Raw genomic sequence first — 25,472 nt, 5'->3', positions numbered from 1 at the left:
TGTTCATGAGCAGCAAACAGTCATCCCTCACAATCAGCCTGAGGTCTCTTTCCTCCGATCCTCCCTTTGATATTGTCTTCCCTCCACTTGGTGATTTGTTGTCTGAGCATGCACTACATGGTGTATAACGAATGCAGGTAAAATGACTCCTTTGGTAGTCATCAGAGGAGCAGACTGAAAGAGAGCTGGTTTTATGAAACTTCTGGTATTTTCTTTGTGGAGTAGATTTAGCTCGGTAACCAGTCAACTTTCATGCTTTCTCTCATTTTATTCTCGGCTCACATATCCACCACCAACTACCAACCTCCACACACACACACAGGGGAGCATACACAAGTGTTTGGTATTGGCAGTAATATTTATCTATGAAGACCTTTCACTGACTATATTCATCCTCAAACCCAGAGCAGCTCTTTATAAAAGTGAGGACCAGCACAATGTCCTCACTTTGGGGAATTGTCCTTATTTTCTCGAACCTTGTCAAAATGTGTGCGGCTTATCTAAATATTGAGGAAACCTCTCTCCACAAACTGTCCATGCAGGTGATCAACTTCTTATCATAAAGGAACAATCTACAGATGTACAGTAATTATCTATTCATCCTCGTTGTTCTGATTTAAGAATACTGGAACAAAGAGGATGAGGAAAATGGGAAAATGTTTGTTTGAACATTTGTGGCAAAACATGATCCTGTTCTACAAATTAAGCGATAACTGTTAAGTCAATAGGCAGCGAATGAGAAAGAAAATTTGGTTTGAGCAGATTCTGCAACCCAAAACACTGGATGGATTGTGAAGCCCTGATCAAGGACATGCAACAAAGGTCCTGATATGTGCTTGACCCCTGTTTGTTGTTGGCGTGTTAAGGCCTAAGCCACTAGACCACCCCCAAATTAAATCTTTAAAAAAGTGGAGCCAATGAAACACTTTGTTTTCAGCACACCTCTCAGCTTTCGTGAAAATCTATAATACTCAGGTCAAAATGAAAATAGAAGCCACAGGTGTTTTTTATATATAATTCATGAGCACAGCATTAATGATCAGCTTGACCAGCTACAGATTACAGATAACCGCTGACGTCTATAAGTCTTCTCTGACCTTTTGTCTTCTCCATCAAGCTTTAGTGTAGTTACTGTAATGCTGTGGCTCCTTCCATTCATGTTGATTTAATTAAGGAAATTATTTCCACCTGCAGGTGAGAATTTCATTTTTTTGTAAAAATAAAAAACTCGTGGTCCCTGGTAACTCTCACATGTTTTTTTTTTTATTTCAGCACCTTGGACAGCAACCCCCAGGGGCAGAAAGTCCCTGCAACCAAAATACAAATGTTTGCCAACTAAATTGATGAATTAGAGGAGACAACTGGAGCAATAACAAGAAAACCTTTTGCGGTCAGTTTATAAATTCATACTTCCCCAAACTGCTTATGAAGAATCAGCACACTCTTTTTATTATGCTAAAATTACATATGCGTCCTAGTTCTTGCTTTTGCATGTATCATGAAAATACATTCGGGGATACTTGTCACTTTTAGGGCTGAATATCATGACATTTAAAACGATGGTTGTAAAGGCTAAAGGGCACAGTGCATCTAATAATCCGAGAAAGTAAAAAAGAAGCCACGTTTCAGATGGGAAATGCAAGGATGAATATCTCTGTCTCTATCTCGCTCTTTCTCTCTCTCTCCTGATTATATCTGATCACATCTGTCACAGGACCAGTGATGTCTACTGTAGTTTCCCTTCTGACATTCACAATATTAGCCCTTAAATATGACATGGATTGTGTGTTCCTTGATGTCATGTTAATTTGTATTTCTTTAGATCATACTTCTTTTTTAAAAATGTGTTAGTGTACCACAAAGTTGGTCTTATTTTACTTGAACAACACATTTCTATCTCTCACATCGAGCTGTTCTCTCCGCTGCCGTGTTTACTCCTCTTCACGTTTGGGACGCATGCATTAAGGGCATTATCGGCAACTTCAGGTCTCAGATGGATGCCAGTCATTCCAACCATCACTTTGTGCGTAATTAATAAACTAACGACGGCAGAATTAAGTGCAATAGTCCATTTCCAAACGCATTTAATTATACCATCGCACACCCAAATATATTTCCTGGGTAAAGAAAAGATATAGTCTAACAAAGGGTAACACGTGATGCTGTGTCTTTTAAGAATGTCCCGAAAAAAGAATTCGGCTCTGATATATTTATGAGTCTATTTGAAAATGCCCTATCTGTGGGCAATGACCTTGTTTAAATATGACTGTTGTGTGTGTGCTGAAGCGCGTGTCTACAAGACGGAGAGGGGGACAGATGGAGGCGGGCACGCCCAAACGATGGAGTTGAATGACGCCAGTCTGTTGCTTCTTGTGTATATCGCTGCGTCCTGCGATTGGCGGAGGACAAGTAAAGGTACCCAGCGCTGGCGGCCATGGGCGGGTGGATGGCCTGTTTATAAACCCATCTCGTTCCTCGTGGGCGGGAACAGCAACAGTAGAGAGTGAAAGTGAAGCGCAGGGAGAAAGTGAGAGAGACGGTGGAGGAGAAGAGGCTGTGGTGGCGGCTGTGGGTGACCGGGGTTCGCGGAGGGGGCGAGGCGGCCGCCCCTGAATGCCTCTTCAATCGCGCATGGACGACCACCTCAGCCTCCTGCAATCACCCCAGCCGAGCGCAACCAAAACCCGGGGCGACAACCTCGTGAACCACGGATACATAGAGACAGAGGCCGACGTGATGACTGTTGTCGCGTGTGACAACATGCTAGAAGAGTCGGTGGCTCTCCCGGGCCACCACTCTCTGGACCGATATGAACCGGATCACGAATGCTGCGAGAGAGTCGTCATCAACATCTCAGGGTTACGCTTCGAGACGCAACTCAAGACTCTCTCCCAGTTTCCAGAGACTCTGCTGGGGGACCCCAAGAAGAGGATGAGGTACTTTGATCCTCTCAGGAACGAGTACTTTTTCGATCGAAACCGACCAAGCTTTGATGCCATTCTTTATTACTACCAGTCTGGCGGGCGCATTAGGAGACCCGTTAATGTGCCAATTGACATTTTCTCTGAGGAGATCCGCTTCTATGAGCTGGGTGAGGAGGCTATGGAGAAGTTTAGGGAGGATGAGGGCTTTATAAAGGAGGAGGAGCGGCCGTTGCCAGAGAATGAATTCCAAAGACATGTGTGGCTGCTTTTTGAATACCCAGAAAGCTCGGGTCCCGCACGGGGCATAGCGATAGTGTCTGTCCTGGTCATTCTCATCTCCATTGTCATCTTCTGCTTAGAGACATTGCCGGAGTTCAGGGACGATAACAGGGATCCGATCACCATTACACCTGAGTTTAATGGCACACTCTCCTATTTCACCAGCCCCTTCTCTGACCCGTTCTTTGTTGTGGAGACGCTGTGTATCATCTGGTTCTCCTTCGAGCTGCTAGTGCGCTTCTTTGCATGTCCTAGTAAAGCCACGTTCTCCAAAAACATTATGAACATTATTGACATTGTGGCCATCATTCCGTATTTCATCACTCTGGGAACAGAGCTGGCAGAGAGGCAAGGAAACGGACAGCAGGCCACGTCATTAGCCATTCTGCGCGTAATCAGGCTCGTTCGGGTTTTTCGCATCTTCAAACTCTCGCGTCATTCCAAAGGGCTCCAAATTTTAGGACAGACTCTGAAGGCCAGTATGCGTGAGCTGGGCCTGCTAATCTTCTTCTTGTTCATCGGTGTCATCCTCTTCTCAAGTGCCGTCTACTTTGCTGAGGTAGACGACCCAGATTCGGGTTTCAGCAGCATCCCGGATGCATTCTGGTGGGCTGTTGTCACCATGACCACCGTGGGATATGGAGACATGCACCCAGTGACAATCGGGGGAAAGATCGTGGGGTCTCTGTGCGCCATCGCCGGTGTGCTGACTATTGCCCTGCCTGTACCTGTCATTGTCTCAAATTTCAACTACTTCTACCACAGAGAGACGGAGGGAGAAGAGCAGGCACAGTACCTGCACGTGGGCAGCTGTCAGCCGCTAAATGACACAGAGGAGCTGAAGAAGACACGCTCCTCTTCCTCGCTTAGCAAGAGCGAGTATATGGTGATAGAGGAGCATAGCATCAACAGCACGTTCAAGCAGCCGCCCAACTTCCTCACTACCACACAAATCAACTCGCAGAATTGTGTGAATGTAAACAAAAAGATTTTCACCGACGTGTAGCCAATTATAGCGCCGTGGCCCTGAACACGAAGGGGTGGTGCGTAAACACAGCTGCTTCTGTCGCTGCGCACCACAGAGTGGGAAGCTGCGCTAGATCAGACGAAGAAAGAAAGAAAGAGAGCAATCCCTGTCTGTTCAGAGAAGCTGCTTTGTGCTCCATTAGTAGAATCAGGATGTTCCATATCGGTGATCTGAATTCGAAATTCTGTTTTCCTTTCGCTCTTGGAGAGAAAGAGCTCCTTATTAAATGATTAGGCCTATTATTGTGCAATAGCCAATATCTTAATCACAGCATAGACGCTTTATAACTGTGAAGGATGAGTAGAAATGTATGTTACTCGAAGAAAACTCATGCTGTATTAACATGCATTATGAGTCGTGATCCGTCAGTCATAGCCTATGTATATTATTCAGAATCATTTAAAAATGTGTGTTTAAACACATTGTCTGAATGCATAGTTCTGCATATATTATCTCAATTAGACCGTTCTGTGATATGCCTTTATTGTGCGTTAAAGTATAGTCCAAATGCTACTGTCTTTAAAAAATAATCCCCTTTAATTCCTTGATGTGGACTGCCCCACTAGGCTATTTAATGCGTGAACGGCACGATATAAACACAGGACCACGCCGACTGTCGGTGTCTCATCCTTGGTGCCAGACACACGTAAACGCGGAGAAACACAGCCCTCTTTCACGCACACATACAGCGATCAAAGATGGAGCTTTCTCTTTGGATGTCTCAAATATATCCCGCTGTGATGCAGTCGCCGTGGCGAGGGTGGTTTCCGCGGTAACCCCAGTCACCGTTGCCATGGCACCCTTGTTTCCACAGTAACCTTCCAGGTGGCTTGGAAGCTTATTTTAAGATTCTCGTCTAAAAAGCTTGTCCTCGGTCTCTAATAAGACTGTTCTGTCATCACGCTTTGCGTGCGTAAAAATACACGACCAGACATGCCCAGCGCCACTATCGACAACCAACAAGCTCACTCAGTGACTTTAGCATTGACACAAAGAAAAATGAAAGTAAGATGGTGTGTTTACAAATTGCCACCTTGCGCTGCCCGCCCAAAATTAAGCAGGAGGCACAACTCATCGGTGATGAGCCGGGAGAAGTGGAAGGAGAGTCGGTGCGTGAGGAATTATGAATGGACTGGGAGCGCTTTGTGTCTGGCTGTCTTGAGTGCGCTACTGGGGTCGCTCAGCAGAGGCTGCTGTTCTCCCACTGATGAAACTGGTAGGTTCTGATCCCTGTCATACCCCTGGCTAGACGTAAAGGGGTATTCATTAAGAGTATGAACTACCCCTTTACTTTTAGCCATGAAACCAGTGTTTGTTTGTTTTTTAGGCAATTCAAGCAGGTCATATGTATCTAGATAATCTGTTTGAGTTACATCTCACAGGTGCAGGTCAAACAGTTCCTACAATTACCTTTTTACTCAATATCACAACATATTGTATTTTTTTGTCATAACTTGTGTTAATGCTAACAATATACTGATGTCCAACAAGTTGCAGGTGTGTACATTTAGACCTCCATCAGCCTGAGTGTGTAGGTTTTTCTGTTTAGTGTCATGGGGGTGGGGTGGGGTGGGGGGGGCATTTAACATACAGCTGACTTGGTCTATGAAATGTACACGGGCAACAAGAATAGGCCCATCTTGTCTCAATGATGCTCCCTGGCGGCCATCATCTCCTAACAGATCAGGTGGCTCACCTGCCATGTGACCATTGTCTTCCTTTGCCATTGATATCAAAGAGTCACAGAGGTCAAATAACCACGAGAATAACAGGCTGCAGGAAGCGAAAGCTTCTGGTTTGACACCATTGTTAACTACATTCGGATCTGTTGCAGATTGTGGTCCTTTTCAGGGGTTTTCCTGTATTTTATTTGCTAAAAACAGCAAATTATCACATAGCATGTTTATAACAATTCATCTTTATTGTAGATTCAGTGTGTGCATTTGGATTAAGGCCCATTGAAAATAATGTTTTCTGTACATCACTCTTGTCTTTGAAACTGCTTTGCAATGTAGGTTTACTGACAGTAACTACTAATTCAAATGGAGACGAGGGAGATGCAATTTTGAAAGGGCAGGATTGGGGAATCTGTCAAGCAGCCATGTTCTGAATCTGTTAGTTTGACTCTGTGTATGCACTTGAACTTGTGCTTGTGGGCACATGTGTGTGGAAGTATACAAATACGATGTTTACCTCTCCAGACATGGTTGAGTGAAAATAGTGCAGTCTCATTAACTGGCTTATACCCTGAAGGCAAAGTGGGAGGTCCCGCAGAATGAATGACCTCTTCATTGATTATTCTTTTCCGTTTTGACCCCTGATCTTGACTTCATATATTTTCAGTGAAAAACTCCGTATTGGTCATCAGTTAAATTGCCTACTCATTTATTAGGTCACATAAAAGCTCCAGTGAGGAGAAACACTGATCTATTGATCAGTGAGCAAGATGTATTATGGCGGAGACAGGAGCTACTTGTTCAACATTGAACTGGATAGGTCAGTCTGTAAGCTATTTTATTAAAATAAGGCACTTTACCATGCACATTCATCTTTTCTATTTCTACCCTGCCCCCCTTTGCTAATGTGTATCTCTGAAGCTTAATCCAGTCTCACATTTGCTTCTGTAACAAACTCCAATTCCCTCTCCTAACCTCTGCTCGTCTTTCTTAAGTTTATTACAGTGTAGACATTTAGTCGTTTCTCTTAGAGTAAATTGCAGTGAGTGAGCAGTTAGGATGCACATCTGCTTCACTCAAAAACAGCTCAATGGAAAATGTGTCAGTGGGGACAGTTCAAGTAAAATGTTGCCCTTGTTACAGGACCTTTGGAGACTCTTATCCAAAAGTTGCCCTCCCCTCCTCCCCCCCTCCTCTCCCCTCCTCTCCTCGCCGTCTGAACTGACAGTGTTTACACTTTGTTTGACTTTTGCACGAGTGGTAATGAGAAAGCAGGGAGAAGAGGAGCAGCCTTGGTTTGATGGGTCTGGCTATGCTGTGTGGCTCTAACAATTTTGCTTTTTCTTCTCTCTCTCTCTCTCTCTCTCTCTCTCTCTCTCTCTCTCTCTCTCTCTCGCACTCTTAATCTCACTCTCGCACTCTTAATCTCACTCTCTCTCAGGTGAAGGTTCCATTTTTCTGCACACACCTTCTGGAACCTCTGACCCCAATTATACTGCCTCACATTTAGGTAATCAGACTCCATTTGATAAGGAAAATAAATGTGACATTGTGACATTTCAACTAACATTCACTGATATGTTCTTAGAAATGTTTGCTCAGTTTAAAGCTTTATAGATTACCCATTAACCTGTAGTGACCTTTTTTCTCTTTAGGGGCACAATGACTCTGGTCTTCCCGTTGGGCCAGATTGGCTGAATTTAAGAGTTTAGACAGAACTCAACTGGATACATTTGTCTTCCCTTACCCTCCTCCATACTGCTTTCTATATAAACTTCAAAAGGACAGCCAGCAATTTTGCAAAGCACATTTAATTCCTGGACTTTATATATTCTGTTTTCATATTTCTGGGTAACGATATGATATTACAGACAACAACAGCTTTTGCGGCAAGTCAAAAGTGGCAACAACTGAGGCCAACCGGGATTTTCTGATATGAAACTGTGATACAAATCAAAGACTGTTAGCCATATGTCTTTTTTTTTGCTGTGTGCTCTGTATTGCCAATATGTAGAAGAAAAAACATATATATATCTGTGTGTGTGATAGTTGCAGCTATTCCGCTGACCTGCACATTGAGAAAGATAGAGAGACATGCATGCACTGTACACACACACACACTCACACATATCCATGTGCCTGTGAATGGCTCTCTTTTATCCCAGGGTGCACTGGTGTTTTTTGGGGGGATGGGGCAGAATAATGTCAGGGGGAGGCTGTATATGCCGTGTATTTGTTCTGTGTTATTCTGTGCCGTCTTAAACATGACCCATATAAAGAGATTATGAGTTGTACTGTCTTTATTTTGGAGGAGCTGCAGTCTGTTTTCACTCAATTACTGAGAGAATGGTTTTGGAGAATATCGAGGTCCAATTACAAACCTTCTTGCCTGATGTGTGTGAGTACTGTATGTTTTGATTATGTCATGACAAGAGACATTTGAAACAACTTTCTCTGTGTAGATGTTATACAGTTAATCCACTTACAGTATATCATTCACTCCAGTATGGTGTTGTTTAATAGATGCAACCTATTCAATTTGTATTTCATTATTCAACAGGATGAAGGTGAAAAAAGCATGCCATTTTTTTACAGTAGGACACAAGATCCAGTGATTTCAGTGCTTTTACAATATCAAAATGTGATTCTGTGCATGACAAATATGATAGTGACATTATAAAAGCTGTAGTCATTCAATGTTAATCTAATTTCACAAGATAATCGGAGCATTAGCATCCATAAATATGCTGTTGGCACTGCTGTTGAATTGTCACTGTTTAATAAGTGTTTCTCATGCAGAGCCGTACACAGTCCTATGGTGTTTGGCTCGCAGCAACAGCCTCCACGGTAATTGTGCTCAACAGACAGAGCAAGGGAACCTCTCTTCTATTTGTAAACATCAATGCAATAGACGGATAACATTGACAAATAAAATACTCTATTTCTGTCTGACAGATTTAATAACTGCAACATCACCAGGGATTTAAATTTGGCTTGGAAAAGAAATAGTGATACCCAATTTCAAGAGAACATTATTGCCACACATTAGGCTGCATGGCTGAACCCTAAAGAGACCTGAGCTGTGTATGAGTCCAGTGGAAAACTTCATATCATCTCTGTGCCGCAGGAGGTAAATATTAACATTCTAACAGACGTTTACAGCATCACACTGTCATCCTGTGTATGAGCAAGTGTGCTTTATTGCTCCAGTGAGCCCACCAGCTCACTAATAACTCTGCCACATCTCCAGGCTATTGTGTGTCCACGAGTACCAAACCGCCTTTCTGGTGATTGTAAATGTGGTAATAGTTGTTGACTAAATACTCCATATGTTTTATCAGTGCAGCACAATTATGGACTACTCGTATCGCCTTTTAAACTATTTATCTATATCGCTCTTTGCTGTTTTTTTTCTTTCTTTCTCTGGCTTTACTACTAAACATGTTGGTGAAAGATATCTGCCTTTGGGATCACAAAAATACCTATGACGTCATCAAAGCTCACCGCCAGCCATGGCGCTTCACCAGGGAAATCTCCATAGCAACAAGGGAAGGTTGTCGAGCGAGTTGAAGAGACTGTAGAACAGACTCGGCCTCTCTTCAGGTGCACTGAAGGTATCAAGCTGTCTGCAATAACATCATCAGTGTTTATGTGCACATGACTTCTGAGAAGGGCGAGTGTGGGTCGTGCGTCATTTTGTGTGTCTGTGTGTTTTGAGTGCGTGTCTGGAAGAGGATCGGGGTATTGCCCAGGTGGGTTGGGTCTCACCATGCAGGGACTCCATTTGAACAGCACGTCCAAGTGGAGATGATGCCAACAGCAGATTGAATGTGCACGCGCACACATACACCGATGTCAGCATAAGAGGATCACAGAGTGTCAGCAATAGCTAATTCTCCTACATATGTGGCTGAACTGCTTTACTCTCATTCACCCGCCCGTGCACTCAGGTCAAACATGTTAAATTATCTGTCTGTCCCACGCACTCGCCTTAAGACCCGTGGTGACCGAGCTTTTGAGGCAGTAGCACCAAGGTCGTGGAAGGCTCTGCCTGCACCCCGACGGCTTGCTGTTTCTGTGAACTTGTTCAAAAATCAGCTCAAGACACACCTGTTTAGACTGGCGTTTGGGTAAAAACTCATCTTCTGCTTTTAAGCCATGTTTTAATTTTGTACTTTCTGTTTTTTGTGCATTTTTAAATGTAAATTATTGGCCCTTAAATGGTCACATTGTGTTTTTTATGTTTGTAATTCTGCTCCTGTTAAGCACTTTGTGACTAATGTCTGTGAAAAGCGCTTTATAAACAAATCTTACTTACTTACTAATGACTAAAGGTTATTCTAACATCTTTAGGAAGTTGGAATGACTGATTTTATTTTTGTTGTGGGGTCACTTGGGGGCAACAGAAACAATGTGTGAATACAACATTGACATATGATCAGCTTTAAGTTGATATGGTTGTGTTTGTGTCCATCTGGTAATATTCTCTCTCTCAGCTCAGTTTTCAGTCTCTACCAACTGCTTAGGTGCTAAATCTTTAACTGCTAAATGAGCCGCTTTGTTCACAATTAATAAACAATTGTCTGTTTGCCGTTGGTGCTGAGCCGAGCCAAACAACACTGTGAGAGTCAACCAAAACAGTTGACTCTCACTCCCTTTTGAAATGAATACAATAATGATTACAAATTTCCCAAACATACAAAACATGACAGAAGATAAGATAACACTTTTGATTTCCCTCACACCTGCCACCTACAATGCATTTTTCTCTGTGACTTGCAGTTATGTGTTATTTCCATGTTCAGTAGCAGAGCCATGCCATTGGTAGCTGGGAAGGATGGTTGCTAAGGGTGATGATGCTGTTGCTAGACTAATTCTGGATGCTGATTGGCTGATCAGTTACAGTTTCCAGCCACAAGCTGAGTAGACAAGGTGGGACTGCCCATCCAGACATGTGTATTGTATGTAAACACACAAAACAATCTCAGACAAACGCACTCAAACACATGCAGGCGCACAAATAAAAAACAATACCTGCAGCATATTCAGACCCAGATGACATAATAGATTTTTTTTTCCAGCTGCTGGACGGGTGATCTGCTGCCAGTCATCTTGCTTTTTGCCGTAAAAACAAACAGATGGCGGAGAGGGTGATAGTGTGAAACAGCGAGAGATGCTGCTGTGCTCTGCTGGATGACTCATCACTCTGTCACCTGTGACCTTTATCTGCTACCCTCTCCACCTCTGTTGTCCCGTCTCCTCCATTCATTTTCCGCACACTTTTAACTTCATTTCCTGCTGACTATGTTCGTGTCCTCACTTGCTCCTCCACCAAGCCTCTTCTCTGCAACGCGTATGCGCTCTTCCTGACGTCATTCCAACCTTTTCCTCGCTTTTCCGTCCTCCCTTGCGTCCTCCGCTCCTGTCACCATCATTTCTGTGGGGTCGGGTGTTGCCGTCCTCAACGAGGCTCCGGTATGCTGGCTCTGACACGGTGCTGCCACAAGTCCCTGTCAAGTAAGACACACACCACCGACAGAATGGCAACAGACTGGGGCTCAGATACATTAGCTGTTGATTTGATTGAACTGACTAGACAGGCTGCACTTAACTGCTGCTTGCAGTGTGGGAAGAAAACACTTGCTTGGGGAGATTTGCACATCATTCAATGAATGTTTCAAAGCATGCTGCTAAGCCTCATTGTAAAGGAGATCTCTTCATATGGCAAACATATAGATATCGTATATCATCAATATACTCCCAACTTTCCTCCCTAAGCTAAGCCACACCTCCAGACCACTTGGGTCATTGATTTTTTCTCTCTCTTGTCTTCGAAGGCTGTGAGAACAACATAAAGTGAAACCACATCCAGAATCAATAATAGAGTACTCTACTCCAAAGGTGAGGACATATCTCATCATGAAAGCAGTGATCCTCATCAGCCTGGCTGCTCTCAACAGGCAGGTAGACAACTTCCAAGGGCAATCTCTAAATATAGAGGGACCCCAGAGGGAGACATGCAGGGAGAGAGATAAGTGAGGGGAGAAAATGAAGAAGGATGAAGGGACAAAAAAAAAAAAAAGCTGATGTGGTAATTAAGTTTCTTGGCTCATTGTCATAGAGGAGAATGCCTGTTGCGGAGTGCTATTTAGATGCCTGCACACAAAAAAGAATTAGGAATACAATTAGGATTTCCTTGTGTTCACAGGGAAATGGAAGGTAAACTGTTAATTTTCTTGGAGCTATAAAGAAACATGGAGTCAGTATGACTTTTTCTAAATGTGTGTGTCAGTGTGTGCACACGTTCTAGTAGTGACTGCATGCACATGCCAATACAGTAGGCTATTCCATCTGTATGTGTGTGTGTTGTGAGTGAGTGATCACCTGCTGCAGCACCAGCAGAGGTTATCCAGGACAGAGCCCCTCCCCTGCAGTCTGCTGTCATGAGTTGGATCAGCGCCCTCCTCTCTCCTTCACTCCGTCTGTTACTCACGCTCATCATCCCTCTCTCGGTTCCACACATTCTGCTGCACAGAAAAGGGTGGAGATGTTTGGTGTGCAGGTGTGCTGACTCACACGCTGACACACAAATATGCTGATCATCTCACAACATATCTCAACTGAGCTATTTGTGTGGGATTGCAGTGACGGATCAAAAACTCATTTATTCTCTGAGTAGAATAATTGTATTAATTGTGCTTATATCTTGGGGACAATGGGTTCTATGCACATTGTGGAGTTCTGGGAACTCCCTGCACGTCCATGTTGTCCTCACTATTTCATACGCATTTCTGTCTAGAAATGTTGGGGTGCCCCGTTAGCCATGGGCCCCTGTCCAGCCACAGCAACGCACCAGCTGGCACGAGAGAACACGGCCACAAATTGCTCGATGAAAGAAAAAATATGTTTTTTTTTAAACAATGAAAAAGTGCTCAGATATGATTACAGGCAGTCATGTGGGGTTATTAGTTGAAAAGCATTCTCAAGTTTCTTTATGAGGTTCCATGTGGTCTGCTCGGATGAATACAAAACAGAATCAATGGTTCCTTCTGCTGAGACTTGGCACAACCTGAAGGTGAGAGGGAGCTGGAAACAGAATTGAGGATTTAAAATGGTTGGAGAATTAATAGCCCTCAAAACTCTAGATCAACTGTACAAGAAATATGAAACTATCAGTTTCCTGCTTTATTCTATAGATCAGAGGTTTTCAAACACTAAGGGTCCTCCTCAGACAAAATCAAGACAGCTCTGCCCAAACACTCAAATTCATATTTAAATTGATATATTTATGGAATCCGTCGCTCCTCCTTATTTTTTGTCTTGCAGTTGGTAAACCGGAAGCATGTTGTTATGGATTCAGTGAGTTTTTATGTGGGCTACAACTGAAAAATGTTTATGTTATGGCAGCATTAAAATATGCTTCATTAACCATTAGCCATTCCTGTTTGGCTGTACAGTATTCTATAACTGGATTACTTTTATACCAAAGAAAAGGTGTAAATGTTATGATTCTCAGGCAAGTTCTGGAGGTGTTAGTAGCGGCATTTTTCTATGACCTATCAGTGTAACAGTTTTAGCAATGGATTTCGGGGCATAAAGGAAAGTGTAGGGCACACTGAATAATTATAAATTTGTTCCGATTTTGAGGTTTTTTTAACACAAATTGTGGCTATCAGGCTTTAGGGGTTCTTCTTCTGGCTAATTACAGATCTCCCTGGACGAACATCGTCTCTGCACAACATTCGTTGCCAGTGTTATTCTATTGTTTTCTTGTCTGTTAGTTCCCCTAGCTGGCAGCTAAAGATATGGTTTGGGTATGATTAGGTTAGATTGTGTCTCAGTTAAGGGATCATTCATTTATGGTTGGGTATGGCTACTAAAACAAGTTGGTTAAAGAAAAGAGTGGTCAAGATTAGGAGCACTGAATTCTAACATGAAACTTTGCCAGTGTATGCAATTTCAAGGTGGTCACAAGAATAAAATGAAACATAAATCATCAGAGAATGACTCGCCTTTCCCCCAACCCCAGCTAACTCGATCCCATATCCCATACTCTGTGCCCTCTTCCCCATCCTGCTAATAAAACTGTATTCTAGATAATTGCTGTGAATGTGGTGGCAGATAAAGAATCATTCCTCTTCTGATACCCAGCATTGGATATTGGTGGCTGGGCTCCTAGCTGCCCTCCATTTAGAATTGTGCCCTCTCATTTACAGTCGTGGACGATGAGGATTTAAGAGTTCCATCAGTCAGCATGTAAAAGGTCAATAGCTCATTGAGACCTTCAGCCATCAGCTCTGTGCAGAGTGGGCTACTGCTGCAGTCCCTCTGGGGTTGGGTCATCACCTTAATCAGTATTTTGACACTTTCATTGGAGAAGAATTGCAGAACATGTTCGACCTGTCCTTGGACAATAGAAATGGCAGAACAAGGAGAACACATGGGGGAGGACATGTGGAATTCCTCATGTATTCTTCAGGTATTTGCGTCTCTTTTTTCCTTTCATGTGCGTGTGATTCCCACGCTCTACCTGAAGACATATCACATGACCCACTTTCAAGCAGTGGAGGAAAAAAGGGCAGGAAGACTGTCTGCAGGGAAACTCCTCTGAATAGTTATTTGACTGTGTAGCCTAATTGGTGTACTTGACATTAATTTTGTCTACTTACATGATTGCAATCATAGCTGTTAGCATCAGTCCTCTGCTTGTGTGAGTGTGTGCCTGCATGTGCTTAACGGGTCTGTGCAATAATTAGTGGCCTGTGATACAGTGCACATGACAAACTACTGCCTGCCTTTGTATTCTTTTATTTTACATTAATTACCTCACTGGGACCACACACCCATAGAGTTCAACTTGTGGGTTCTACCATCATGAGCCCATACTGTAATATTTTTCGAACGAAAGTAACAAAGTACACAGACAAACAGATTCTCCTTAAACAGACACAGAGGCATGCCAGCGGCCATTCAGACCGGTGCGTCAAGTGCTCAAACCATGAGCTATAGGACAATAATGATAAAATGACTCGGTTACGTAGTTCAGGCAGGAACTTTTGTGTTGTGCTCAAACAGGACACGCACAGGTAGCTGCTGGCTCATTATCCCCCATTCCCTTAATTCATTGCTCTCATTTACATTTCGTATTCTTTCTATTCATTTTCTTTCCATCTTCGGGCTAGATCAAATTTGCAGTGTGGACATGTTTGTTTGAAAACCGTTACCACCCTGTGGTGGGCGATGCTTCCCCTTTAATGTGTAGCAGAGAGGACAAGAGTGTCGGGGAGCGCAGAGCGATGGGGCGAGGCGCGCGTGAAGATCTTAGTATGCTCCGCGATGCCCGGCTGCAGCCCACGCATCTCAACTATGGTGAATTATGGTGAAATATGAGAGACATGGGAAGAGGCGGCAGCTCAAAAACAGTTGGTCGTGATGAGGTGACACATCCGCTGGACATATTAGTCAAATAAGGGAAGAAGGACAGCTATGAAGGAATGGACTCACGAACCCAAGGCACCTTTTAAGAGGAGACAAACTGGATAAAAATACATGCGTCTGCGCACCAAGAGAACCAGGGTGAATTCCTGCATGCCATTATCTGAAATGTATGCTGTAGTCCGATAGATAACGCTATGTTGCTTTGTTTAGTGCATGGAGTATATTGTGGCTGTCCATGATCCACACAGGAGAGGGTTGCAAATGGCTTGAGCATGTCTAGCACCTGCACTCCAAACTACCTCACTCGCGCTTGCCAGTCCACTACAACACTGTCATGTAATGGTTGATAACCCCAGTGCATGAACCGGGCTGCTTTGTCTCCAAATAAGGGGGAAGAAATAGGTTTGCATCTATGAAAAACGCCCTCAGAGGACTGCGTTTTTCCATGGAATGAGTTGCGAAATTAAGCCTCCATTTGTTACTAATGTGTATCATTGGTGTATTGATATGGTTATTCCCCATCTGAAAAAAAGAGGGTGAAGATAAGTGAAACGAATGAACATTTTAACGAGCTAAAAACAAAGATGGAAAAACCTTCAGGAGGAATACGGACCTGTTTGGAGATCAAACAGGTGATTTCGCTTTAGATGAGATCTGCCATGGGTGCCACCGAGTGGAAATACTGACAACAACGCCTCCCGCAAACCTCCCTTCCCCAATACGTCTCTGCAGATATCGCAGGATTACCGTTGTTGTTGCAGGCGGCACCGTATTGTTCTGAAGAGGGGGCGTCATATTTTGCTGATGCCAAACATTTTTTAGATTTGCTCACTTTATTCCCAAACCACAACCCACCCCACCAGCTTCAACCTGTAGCCCTAGCTGCATCACAACATGTAGCTTATCTGCTGGTCACTGAGGCGAAGGAGGTAACTCCTGCATCCTCACGCCTTGTCCCATCTCCCACTCCTGCGCCGATGCAGAGCCAGAGCTTTGGCGATATATAGCCGGCAGAGAGGAGCTGCTCTGACCGCGGGGGGCTGACTTTTGACCGAACACTTCTGCTGGGCGCATTACCACCAGAGGACACATTGTAAACAAGCATTACAAGTCCGTGCACATAGGTAGGACTTTTTCAATTTTTTTTTATTCAGATATTGTTGCTTTAACTACGAAGTCACACATATGTGGCTGTATCTTTTAAAGTAAAATAGTGTGGCCTGAAATAGGCCTATAGTCTCCAAAACTATACATCTTCATACATTTTGCTTTTGTGCAGTGGCCTATGAAATTAGAAAGTTGTTGTCAACAAACAGCTCTGCTGTAATGGAGTGGGCTATGTCAACCATGTGACAGATATGCTTAAATATAATCGTGATAATTTGATCATTGATTTTATGAAGTTTTTCTCGGCGTTTGAAGGGAATGTTGGTCTCATACAGACAGAGGAAATTCATCTCTGAGATTGTATGGAGCACTCAGCATATAATCAGATTTGTTGGTTGTAACTGCACCCTGTGAGAGCTGATACAGTATTACTGGCTGGCATATTGATCCTGCAGTGTTCTCATATGAGAGAGAACTCATAACCTAATACACATAGACACAATGGAGCCAATGTGCTCAAGTGGCTCTGCGCCCCCATCTCGTGCTTGTTATTTTCAACTGCCCATCTCTTGCCTGTTTACAGGAAGGTCTTGAAATGACACATTTCTAGGAATTACTCACAATTTTAGTCAGTAAAAGATGTTAAATTTAACTAATTGATTGTTTCAGAAATATATACCAGTGGATACAAGTTACTAAATATGTATGCTACAAATCTAAATTAACTTTTTCTTGCGCATTGCCATCAAAACTTAACATGGAACACAATGGTTATCACAATAATCTTGCAGTTTTTCTCTGCTTTCCCTCCTGTAGCTCTTCGCAGACGGCTCTTCCTGTACCTGCACCTGCGAGTGTGTGGAGCCTTTATCTCCTCGTGGCCCGCCGTGGCCCCATCCTGTGTGAAACCTGCAGGTCCCATCTTCCTCCAGCATGACGGTTGCTACCAGTGACCCTGCGGACGAGGCCGCAGCACATCCGGGTCAGCCTCATGACCTGTATGACCCAGAGCTGGATCACGAATGCTGCGAGAGGGTCGTCATCAACATCTCAGGCTTGCGCTTTGAGACACAGCTCAAAACCCTCTCCCAGTTTCCGGAGACGCTGCTGGGGGATCCCAAGAAAAGGATGAGGTATTTTGATCCTCTCCGGAACGAGTACTTTTTTGATCGCAATCGACCGAGTTTTGATGCCATTCTGTATTATTACCAATCTGGAGGGCGGCTGCGACGGCCTGTTAACGTGACCCTGGACATTTTTTCTGAGGAGATCCGGTTTTATGAATTGGGTGAGGAGGCTATGGACAACTTCAGGGAGGATGAAGGTTTCATCAAGGAAGAGGAGCGGCCTCTGCCAGAGAATGAGTTTCAGAGACAAGTGTGGTTGCTGTTTGAGTATCCAGAGAGCTCAGGTCCTGCGCGCATCATTGCCATCATCTCTGTCATGGTGATTCTTATTTCTATTGTCAGCTTCTGCCTGGAGACATTGCCAGTTTTCCGAAATGATGATGAGGAGATGTACAATGATCCATTACAGTCCATGTCCAACACCACCTCCACCTATGACAGCTCAGCTTATTATAAGGATCCTTTCTTCATCGTAGAGACCCTCTGTATCATCTGGTTCTCTTTTGAGTTCCTCGTTAGGTTCTTTGCCTGTCCCAGTAAAGCTGGTTTTTTTGGCAACATCATGAACATCATTGATATTGTGGCAATTATCCCCTACTTTATCACCCTGGGTACAGAGCTAGCAGAGAAGCCAGAGGACGGCCAGGCAGGCCAGCAGGCTATGTCTTTGGCTATTCTCCGTGTCATTCGTCTAGTCAGGGTGTTTCGTATATTTAAACTCTCCCGTCACTCCAAGGGGCTCCAGATCTTGGGCCAGACTCTGAAGGCCAGTATGCGCGAGTTAGGCCTCCTCATCTTCTTCCTGTTCATCGGCGTGATCCTCTTCTCCAGTGCTGTCTACTTTGCAGAAGCAGATGAGCCAGGTTCCCAGTTCAGCAGCATTCCTGAGGCCTTTTGGTGGGCAGTGGTTTCCATGACCACAGTGGGCTATGGCGACATGGTCCCAACAACCATTGGAGGAAAGATTGTAGGGTCTCTCTGCGCAATTGCCGGTGTGCTGACTATTGCCCTGCCTGTACCTGTCATTGTGTCAAACTTCAACTACTTCTACCACAGAGAGACGGAGGGCGAGGAACAGGCACAGTATCTGAATACCCCAAGTGTGCCTAAAGCCAGCTCAGCAGAGGATCTGAAGAAGAGCGGTCGGAGCGGCAGTGGGTCCACTCTCAGTAAATCTGACTATGTAGAGATACAGGAGGCTGTGAACCACAGCACTGAGAACTTCAGACCAGAGGGCATAAAAACAGGAAACTGTACACTGGCCAACACTAACTATGTAAACATCACTAAGATGCGTACAGATGTATAATGTGAGCTACTGTACATGGTTAACTTCAGCTGGGGTCTGCAAGGGGAGGATTAAGGTGTGACACTAGGTGTTGAAAAATATATGGTGCCCAGTATTTGAGTGCAGAGCAGATACGTGGGTTTAACTTGGGGAAAAGGTCAGTCAAGAGGACCTCTTGTTGTCTCACATCTTGTGGACCGATCAGCGCATATCATAGAGTGTCCACCCGTCTTATTTAGGACATTGTCAGTGTCTGCATGGAGTTAGTCTTACCTATGTGACAGTAGTCACCCTGCTCGCAACAGTAGCCAAATAGTAGCCTAACCAGTAATAACCAATATTAACAGTGTTAAGGGACCACTAGTTTCTACCTTCTTGCTCAAACTGCCGCTGGGAGAAGATGCACGATAACAACAATTGACATCAGTGTGACATTTATTTTAAAATGTAACTTAACTTATTATCTTGCGATTAAAAGCAAGCCATATTATCAGCATTCATGAGCAACTTTAATCTGCCGCTCTAACTGCCAAGGTCCTGACTCAGAGCAAAACAAAGTCACCAAGATCACATCTCTACTGTCAGGGGAAAGCTGAAATGTGTGAGAGAGAGAGAGACAACAATACGCTTTTGGACCAAATGGTCCTTTGTTGCTTTCTCTGTCTGCCTGAGGGCCCTAGCGTTCATCTCTTGGCCACTTCTAGATATGTCCAGTACAAGCTAGTGGTTTCTGTTGCGACCAACAGATAGATGATGTTCTGTGCTGTATTACCGGACCATAAACAGCACACCTTTTTCCTGCCATTTTTCTTCAATGAAGCTCAAGTGAATTTACAGGAAGAACACTCTCGCCAAGACTTTGCCTTTTTTTGTTTCCGGCCAATGCAGGCTGGCAGGTGGACAAAAGAAATGTCTCAGTAAACAGAATGAATGTTTATTTATTGATGTGTATTGATTTGGTGTATGTTTTTTTGAGTAATATGAAGAATGTGTGCTTCTCACCTACATTTTTCGTTGATTAAGATGTAGAAAGATAGTGATTGTTTTCTCGGCGGCATTCTGAGTGAGTGCCTATTTCTCCATCCTCTTAACTTTACCTTAAAGTGTCTCTTAAGCCGCCACCCTGTTCCACTGTAACAGATGTACAGTAAGAAGTGTTCAGTTTAACACTGCCCAGCATAAATGTTGCTGTTCTTGACTTCATATCATTCCGCGTTTGTAGAAATACATCAAATGAGATTAAGGAGTAAACTATAATTACTTTCAACCAAGGTCAAGATTTATGGCAGCAGAGTTAACTAGTTTTATGTCTAAGGCTTTTATGGTACTGTATTAACTCTAACAGTTTAAAAGGATTTTTTAAGGACCAACAACCAAAGACAGAGCACAGTGATAAACTAAAATGAATATATGACACCTTTAAGTTCAGCGTTTCTCATATCACCAATGCCAACTTTGTTACTCAGTCTGATTTCCACCCAGGGATCAATACGGTATTCTGATTGCTGGATAAGTGTCAAGAAGCAATGGCATTTCTCCTCCTAAACAATTGCTAACAGTTATTAAACGTTGCCTGCCTCTGGAACAAGTTAAAAGTGTTAATAGCTCAATTATTAGATCACCAAAGACAAACTGCCACCTGGCATTCTGTATCCTGGGTATCCTGTATCCTGTATCCTGAGATACATTTTGTTCTCAGTATTTGTTTTTCTTTGTGATACTCAATGCAGTTTAAACAATCATTCCATTGCCGCATTTTGCCCACATAATGCAGGACCAAGGCTATGTGTCCTTCAGCCGCTTTTTATCAAACAGCAACTCTGCTATAGTAGTGCTGAATGTCCTTTGAAGTATTCATTGTAGCATGAATTAGTATGAATAATATTTAAAAAGCAAATTGGCATCAATATATTACTATATCTATACTGCGGCTATGTGCAAAAACTGTATGCTCTAAAAGTATATGTCATGCTTTGCATAAGCATCTTCTTGCCATTGTTATTTGAGATATTATTGAGTCCCAATCTATGTGAATTAGTTACCTAGAGAGGGTTGCGTGTCCACGGAAAGATTTAACTCTCACGAATGTATGGAGAAAGTAACAACAGGTTCAACATGAGAGAAAACAGGGACGGTTTGAGAGGGGAGGAGAGTCCAAATCCACACGCCAGACTCCAGAACAGGCAAAGCTAAACATTTGATCAACATTTCAGAGGTTAACTAACGCTAGCTTAAGTTGTAACGTCTTTATAGCCAGTTGCACTCACAACCCAGTAACTGTGTCTTACAGTGAAAGCACAACAACAGCTACTACTGTATCTGCTGCCAGCCCAGTGGAAGCACAGATTCAAACAGTCAGTCGGGCAGATTGTTGCCCTGCCAAGTGCATCATAATGCTCCAAGGGACTGTCTGAGTGCGCTTATCTCTGATATATAGGCCCATCACGCTCAGTGTGCAGTGTGTGTGTGTGTGTGTGTGCGTGCGTGTGTGCTTGCGTGCGTGTGTGAGTGACAGAGAAAATGAAAGAGACAAAGAGATTGTGAGAAATAGAGAGCTTTTAGACTCAGACTTTAGCACTTATCTAAGACACTGGTCTTCTTGACTCCAGGTCCGGTGATCTATATATTCTACTCGATCTAAGCACACTGTTTACAGCCTGTGCATATCTTCAACACATGCATGTAGTACATTAATCAAAGAGGAAGGAATGTCCTGCCACACTCACTCGAGATGAGATCTATGAGCATGTGTTGACTTATGAGATAAGCTGCAGTATCAGCCGAGTACTGGGGATTGCAGGAAGGAGAGGAAAGGTTGGGAAGGAAAATACGATAATGAAAGTAAGATAAAACACTGCCTACACCCTCTTTTTCTGTCTGATCTGATGTGTACTTGTATTCTTCTAAGCTGTTGTTGTGTACTGGAACACCTATGTGACTTTATGTGGCTTGAAAGCTTCGCCTGGACTATTGAAGCGAATCTCTGTCGAGACTGAAAGCGTTCTTTTGAAGAAACCAACAGTCCGGCACATCAGCATCATCTTAACCAAGGAAAACACATCTTTGCTGCGTCATTGCTGTTCTCCACATACAAGAGGACAATTGAACACACACTGCCTGTGATGGTCATGTTTGCTGTCAGGACAGACACCTATTGAACTTCAAGGCCACAAAGTGAATGGTCTCAAACCCACTATTGGTGGTGAACAGACGTAGCCATGTAAACAATCTATCTACGAGTTACAGCTGCTTTCAATGATGTCTTGAAATGCCTAAAGCTTCAACTTTAAAACAAGCTTGTACAGATTCCTGTGTAGCGGGGAGTCAAAGTGTATGCTTGCTGAATTAATCCAAGAAACTTAAGTTGTATATAAGTGAATTATCTCTTAGGTTGAATATGCTCCAAGGACTAAGGATGGATTAAGAAATGAACAGGAAATATGATTTCTATGAGAACTTTAACTTATTTGTGTCATCAGACACCGTATAAATGAACTGTTGTTTGTTTTTTTCAATATGTTTTTCTATTTGACTGTTATTATCGGCTCACTCGGAGCAGGGACCGAGGTTTGACTGGAATACACACGCAGGCCTTGGTCAAATAGATTCTGTCTGTACTGTCTTAATACATATTTACCCCCAGACAACCAGCTCCTCTTACTTTATTTCCTCTACCTTCTCCAACTGTTTGCCACTTTGATATTTGACACAAATATTGTGTGTATGAGATTTAGATAACCCTCAGCTTCTTCACTAGCAGTCTCTACTCAGCTTTCCGTATACGGTCTGTGTTTTTTCTTGTTAGGAAAAAAGACTGAACCATGAAGCAAACCGTCCATTATTGCATAAAGGAAACATGGATCTGAACACTTGTCATGCCCTTCACGAGGACCTTCAGTGAAAACTGATTCATAAAGAATATTGATGGAGAATTACTTTCATCATTTAATATAATTGTAAATTATAAACCTACATGTGAATATCATAATATCAATAATAACTTCTTTATTATAACCTCAAGCTCCTGTTGTGTCTTTATCATGTGATCTGAAGGACCCTTTGTGAAGATTAAGGGTAAAAGATAAACAAATTTGCAATTAATAATGGATTCAGATCAGTTTGTCTCATAATGATATATTATCATGCTAGCCCAAACCAGCTGATTTTTGTCTTTTATGTTTTTCACCATTACTATATTCTTTGTATGTCTGACATTCACATAATTAAGCAGAAAATGATTCCTCAAACTCTAAATCAGTGACTGTTTTCATGACATCCAGAACATGGCAAAGTCCCTGAAGCATAGAGTTTTGTATCATATCTCATTCTTCCTCGGTGCTCTTATAGCTAAATAGGGGCTGACGTATTTTTGCGGGCCAACCCCGGAAGATAGCTTCCCACTGGTTCCCTCGACAAAAAGACAATGTGGTTCTTTCATTGGCTTTTGGAGGTGAAAATTACTTACAGGAGATTTACAAATTCCAAATTACAGGAGATGAAAATGTTTATCTCTCTCCTCTTTGTCTTTTCCTTGCGCTTATATTGCTGCTGCGTGAGTTTGATCTCACTTATACTCTCTATTATTTGACCCTTTCAGATTTCCTTTCCCACGCATTTTCTCTTGTGCTCATCTCTCTCCATCTCTGCCTCTCCACCAGCACTAAGGACCAACGTAATGCACAGTGGGTGATGTGATGCTCCTCTCAGACATATATTAGGAGTATAATGCTCCCTCTGGTACACCTCAGTTGGCTGGGTTCCGGTATGTCAGCTAAGGACAGCATACAGGCATCCTTCCAGCTAACTGATGGGTATTGATCCACTGATTGCTGTTTGATTATCTGCATGTTAAACAGAAGCTTGGCTCAAGTTTTCTTGAAGCCAGCCAGACAGACACTATTCCTGCATCCTGCAACAATATCACACATCCCGTCTTACAATGCAATTGAGGTTGTTCCCTGTTTTTGTCCTGACTTGCGCTTTTACTTTTGTCTGCAACGTTTATTTAATGATTTAAAGTACCGGTATACCAGGAGAAAATTATCAAAATAATGTATTACCAATTTGTTTGCCTGCCCGGTTTCTTTCATTTTGATGGACACAAGAGCATTTGTGTGCATGCTTTAAGGATATACCCAATAGACCAAGTGATTGCCTCACATGCTGTGAATATTTTTTCATAGCAAAATGAGCTGATTTATAACCTAATACACAGCCCAGTTAATAGCCTGTCAACCTTAGCTTCCTTTATAGCACGCCAGGTTCCATAGGGGAAACGTGTGTACGTACTATGTGCATATTTATACGTACGTCTGTGTGTGTGTGTGTGTGTGTGTGTGTGTGTGGAGGAGGGGAAACCCTTTTTATCACTCCTGTCCCAACAGTGGAAGCCCGTTATATTAACTTCCTATATTAATAGCAGACACCGCATGTTTCCCTTATGTTTAAAGGGGATATCTCCTTCTTGCGTTGGATTGTTAAACAGCCAAAAGAACTGTGCATTGCATTGTTTATAGTCATTTTAAGTGTGGAGGACCAGGTTTTTTGTTGGATCAGTAGTAAAATACATAAAATGAAGGGATGATGCATGGTTGAAATAGGGAGTGTGTAATGGAGGGGCTGGAGTGGGAGCGGGGTCAGACATTGGGTGGACGTGTGAGAAAAGAAGGACAACACTGGGTAGTTTCAGCTTGTCAATGTGTTTAATGAGCTGAATTGATTTATGAGTTTGGCCTACATTCTGTGGTCTGCTCTCCATCATATACCTTTACTTACAGCCAAACACAGCGATACGATGTATTTATGGTATGGAATAGCTCTTTACAGTGTGTTGATTTTAAGAGCTCTCATATTATTAGAAATGTTCACATGAACCACATAAAATAGAGGGAGGAATTTCAGGACAATTTCTGTAAATAATACATATGGCATATAAATCCTTTATTTCATCTTATTTCTGCAGTTGATTTGCAGATAGTCCAGTAGATATGGATGACAAATCATAAATACATCCATATTTGACATAATGAGAAGGAGGCTTTTCCTATAAACCAAAAGGAAATCTACTGATGTCTTTATTTCCCAACGTGCTGTTTATTTACTGTACTGTATCTGTCTTTATCTCAGCTGGCAACAAAGTTCAGCATGTGGAGGCAAAACAGACACAAGGCACAGGGCAACATGTGGAGAGGATTAACAAGCTAGCCTAGCTTACCAAGCACGGCAGTGACCTAACCCTGACCTACCAACAGGAGTCACTCATCATTCAGCTACAAATACATTTCTATTGACTGAGTGGTCGATGAAGGGTTTCCTTTGAAGTTGCCTGCTGTGCGAAGTTTGTCATTCACTTTTTGTCTTTATGGACCACATCATTTCACCAGTAACTCACACATACATACACACATACATACTCCCTCCACTAATTCCCTTCCTGTTCTCCAATCTTCCCCCTAGTGTCCATGAGCAGGCCTGCAATTGTCTGTGTATACTAAACTTAGATCCTTTACTCCCTCGACGTGCATTACTGGTAAGCTGTGCAGCATGCTTTTCACCTTTGAATACTGTGTGTGTGTGTGTGTGTGTGTGTGTGTGTGTGTGTGTGTG

The 25,472-nt window shown here is 43.0% G+C and overlaps 2 protein-coding genes across 2 annotated transcripts; both read left to right on the top strand.

Moving 5' to 3' along the window:
- Positions 1-2,570: 2,570 nt before the first annotated feature.
- Positions 2,571-4,209, top strand: LOC306780937 (potassium voltage-gated channel subfamily A member 3; the record flags this gene model as incomplete). The annotated part of the gene is made up of 1 exon (XM_079273487.1): positions 2,571-4,209. The coding sequence occupies exon 1, from the start codon at positions 2,614-2,616 to the stop codon at positions 4,207-4,209; it is 1,596 nt and encodes a 531-aa protein (XP_079129613.1). The 5' UTR covers positions 2,571-2,613.
- Positions 4,210-17,384: 13,175 nt separating this feature from the next.
- kcna2b (potassium voltage-gated channel, shaker-related subfamily, member 2b) lies at positions 17,385-18,887 on the top strand (the record flags this gene model as incomplete). Its single annotated transcript, XM_079273585.1, has 1 exon — positions 17,385-18,887. One exon carries the CDS (start codon positions 17,385-17,387, stop codon positions 18,885-18,887), a length of 1,503 nt encoding a protein of 500 aa, XP_079129711.1.
- Positions 18,888-25,472: the final 6,585 nt, after the last annotated feature.

Source organism: Melanostigma gelatinosum (genome assembly GCF_949748355.1).
Source record: "Melanostigma gelatinosum genome assembly, chromosome: 8".
In the NCBI taxonomy this organism is placed as follows: domain Eukaryota; kingdom Metazoa; phylum Chordata; class Actinopteri; order Perciformes; family Zoarcidae; genus Melanostigma; species Melanostigma gelatinosum.
Note: the sequence above shows the minus strand (reverse complement) of the source record. Positions and strands in the feature narration are given on the sequence as shown.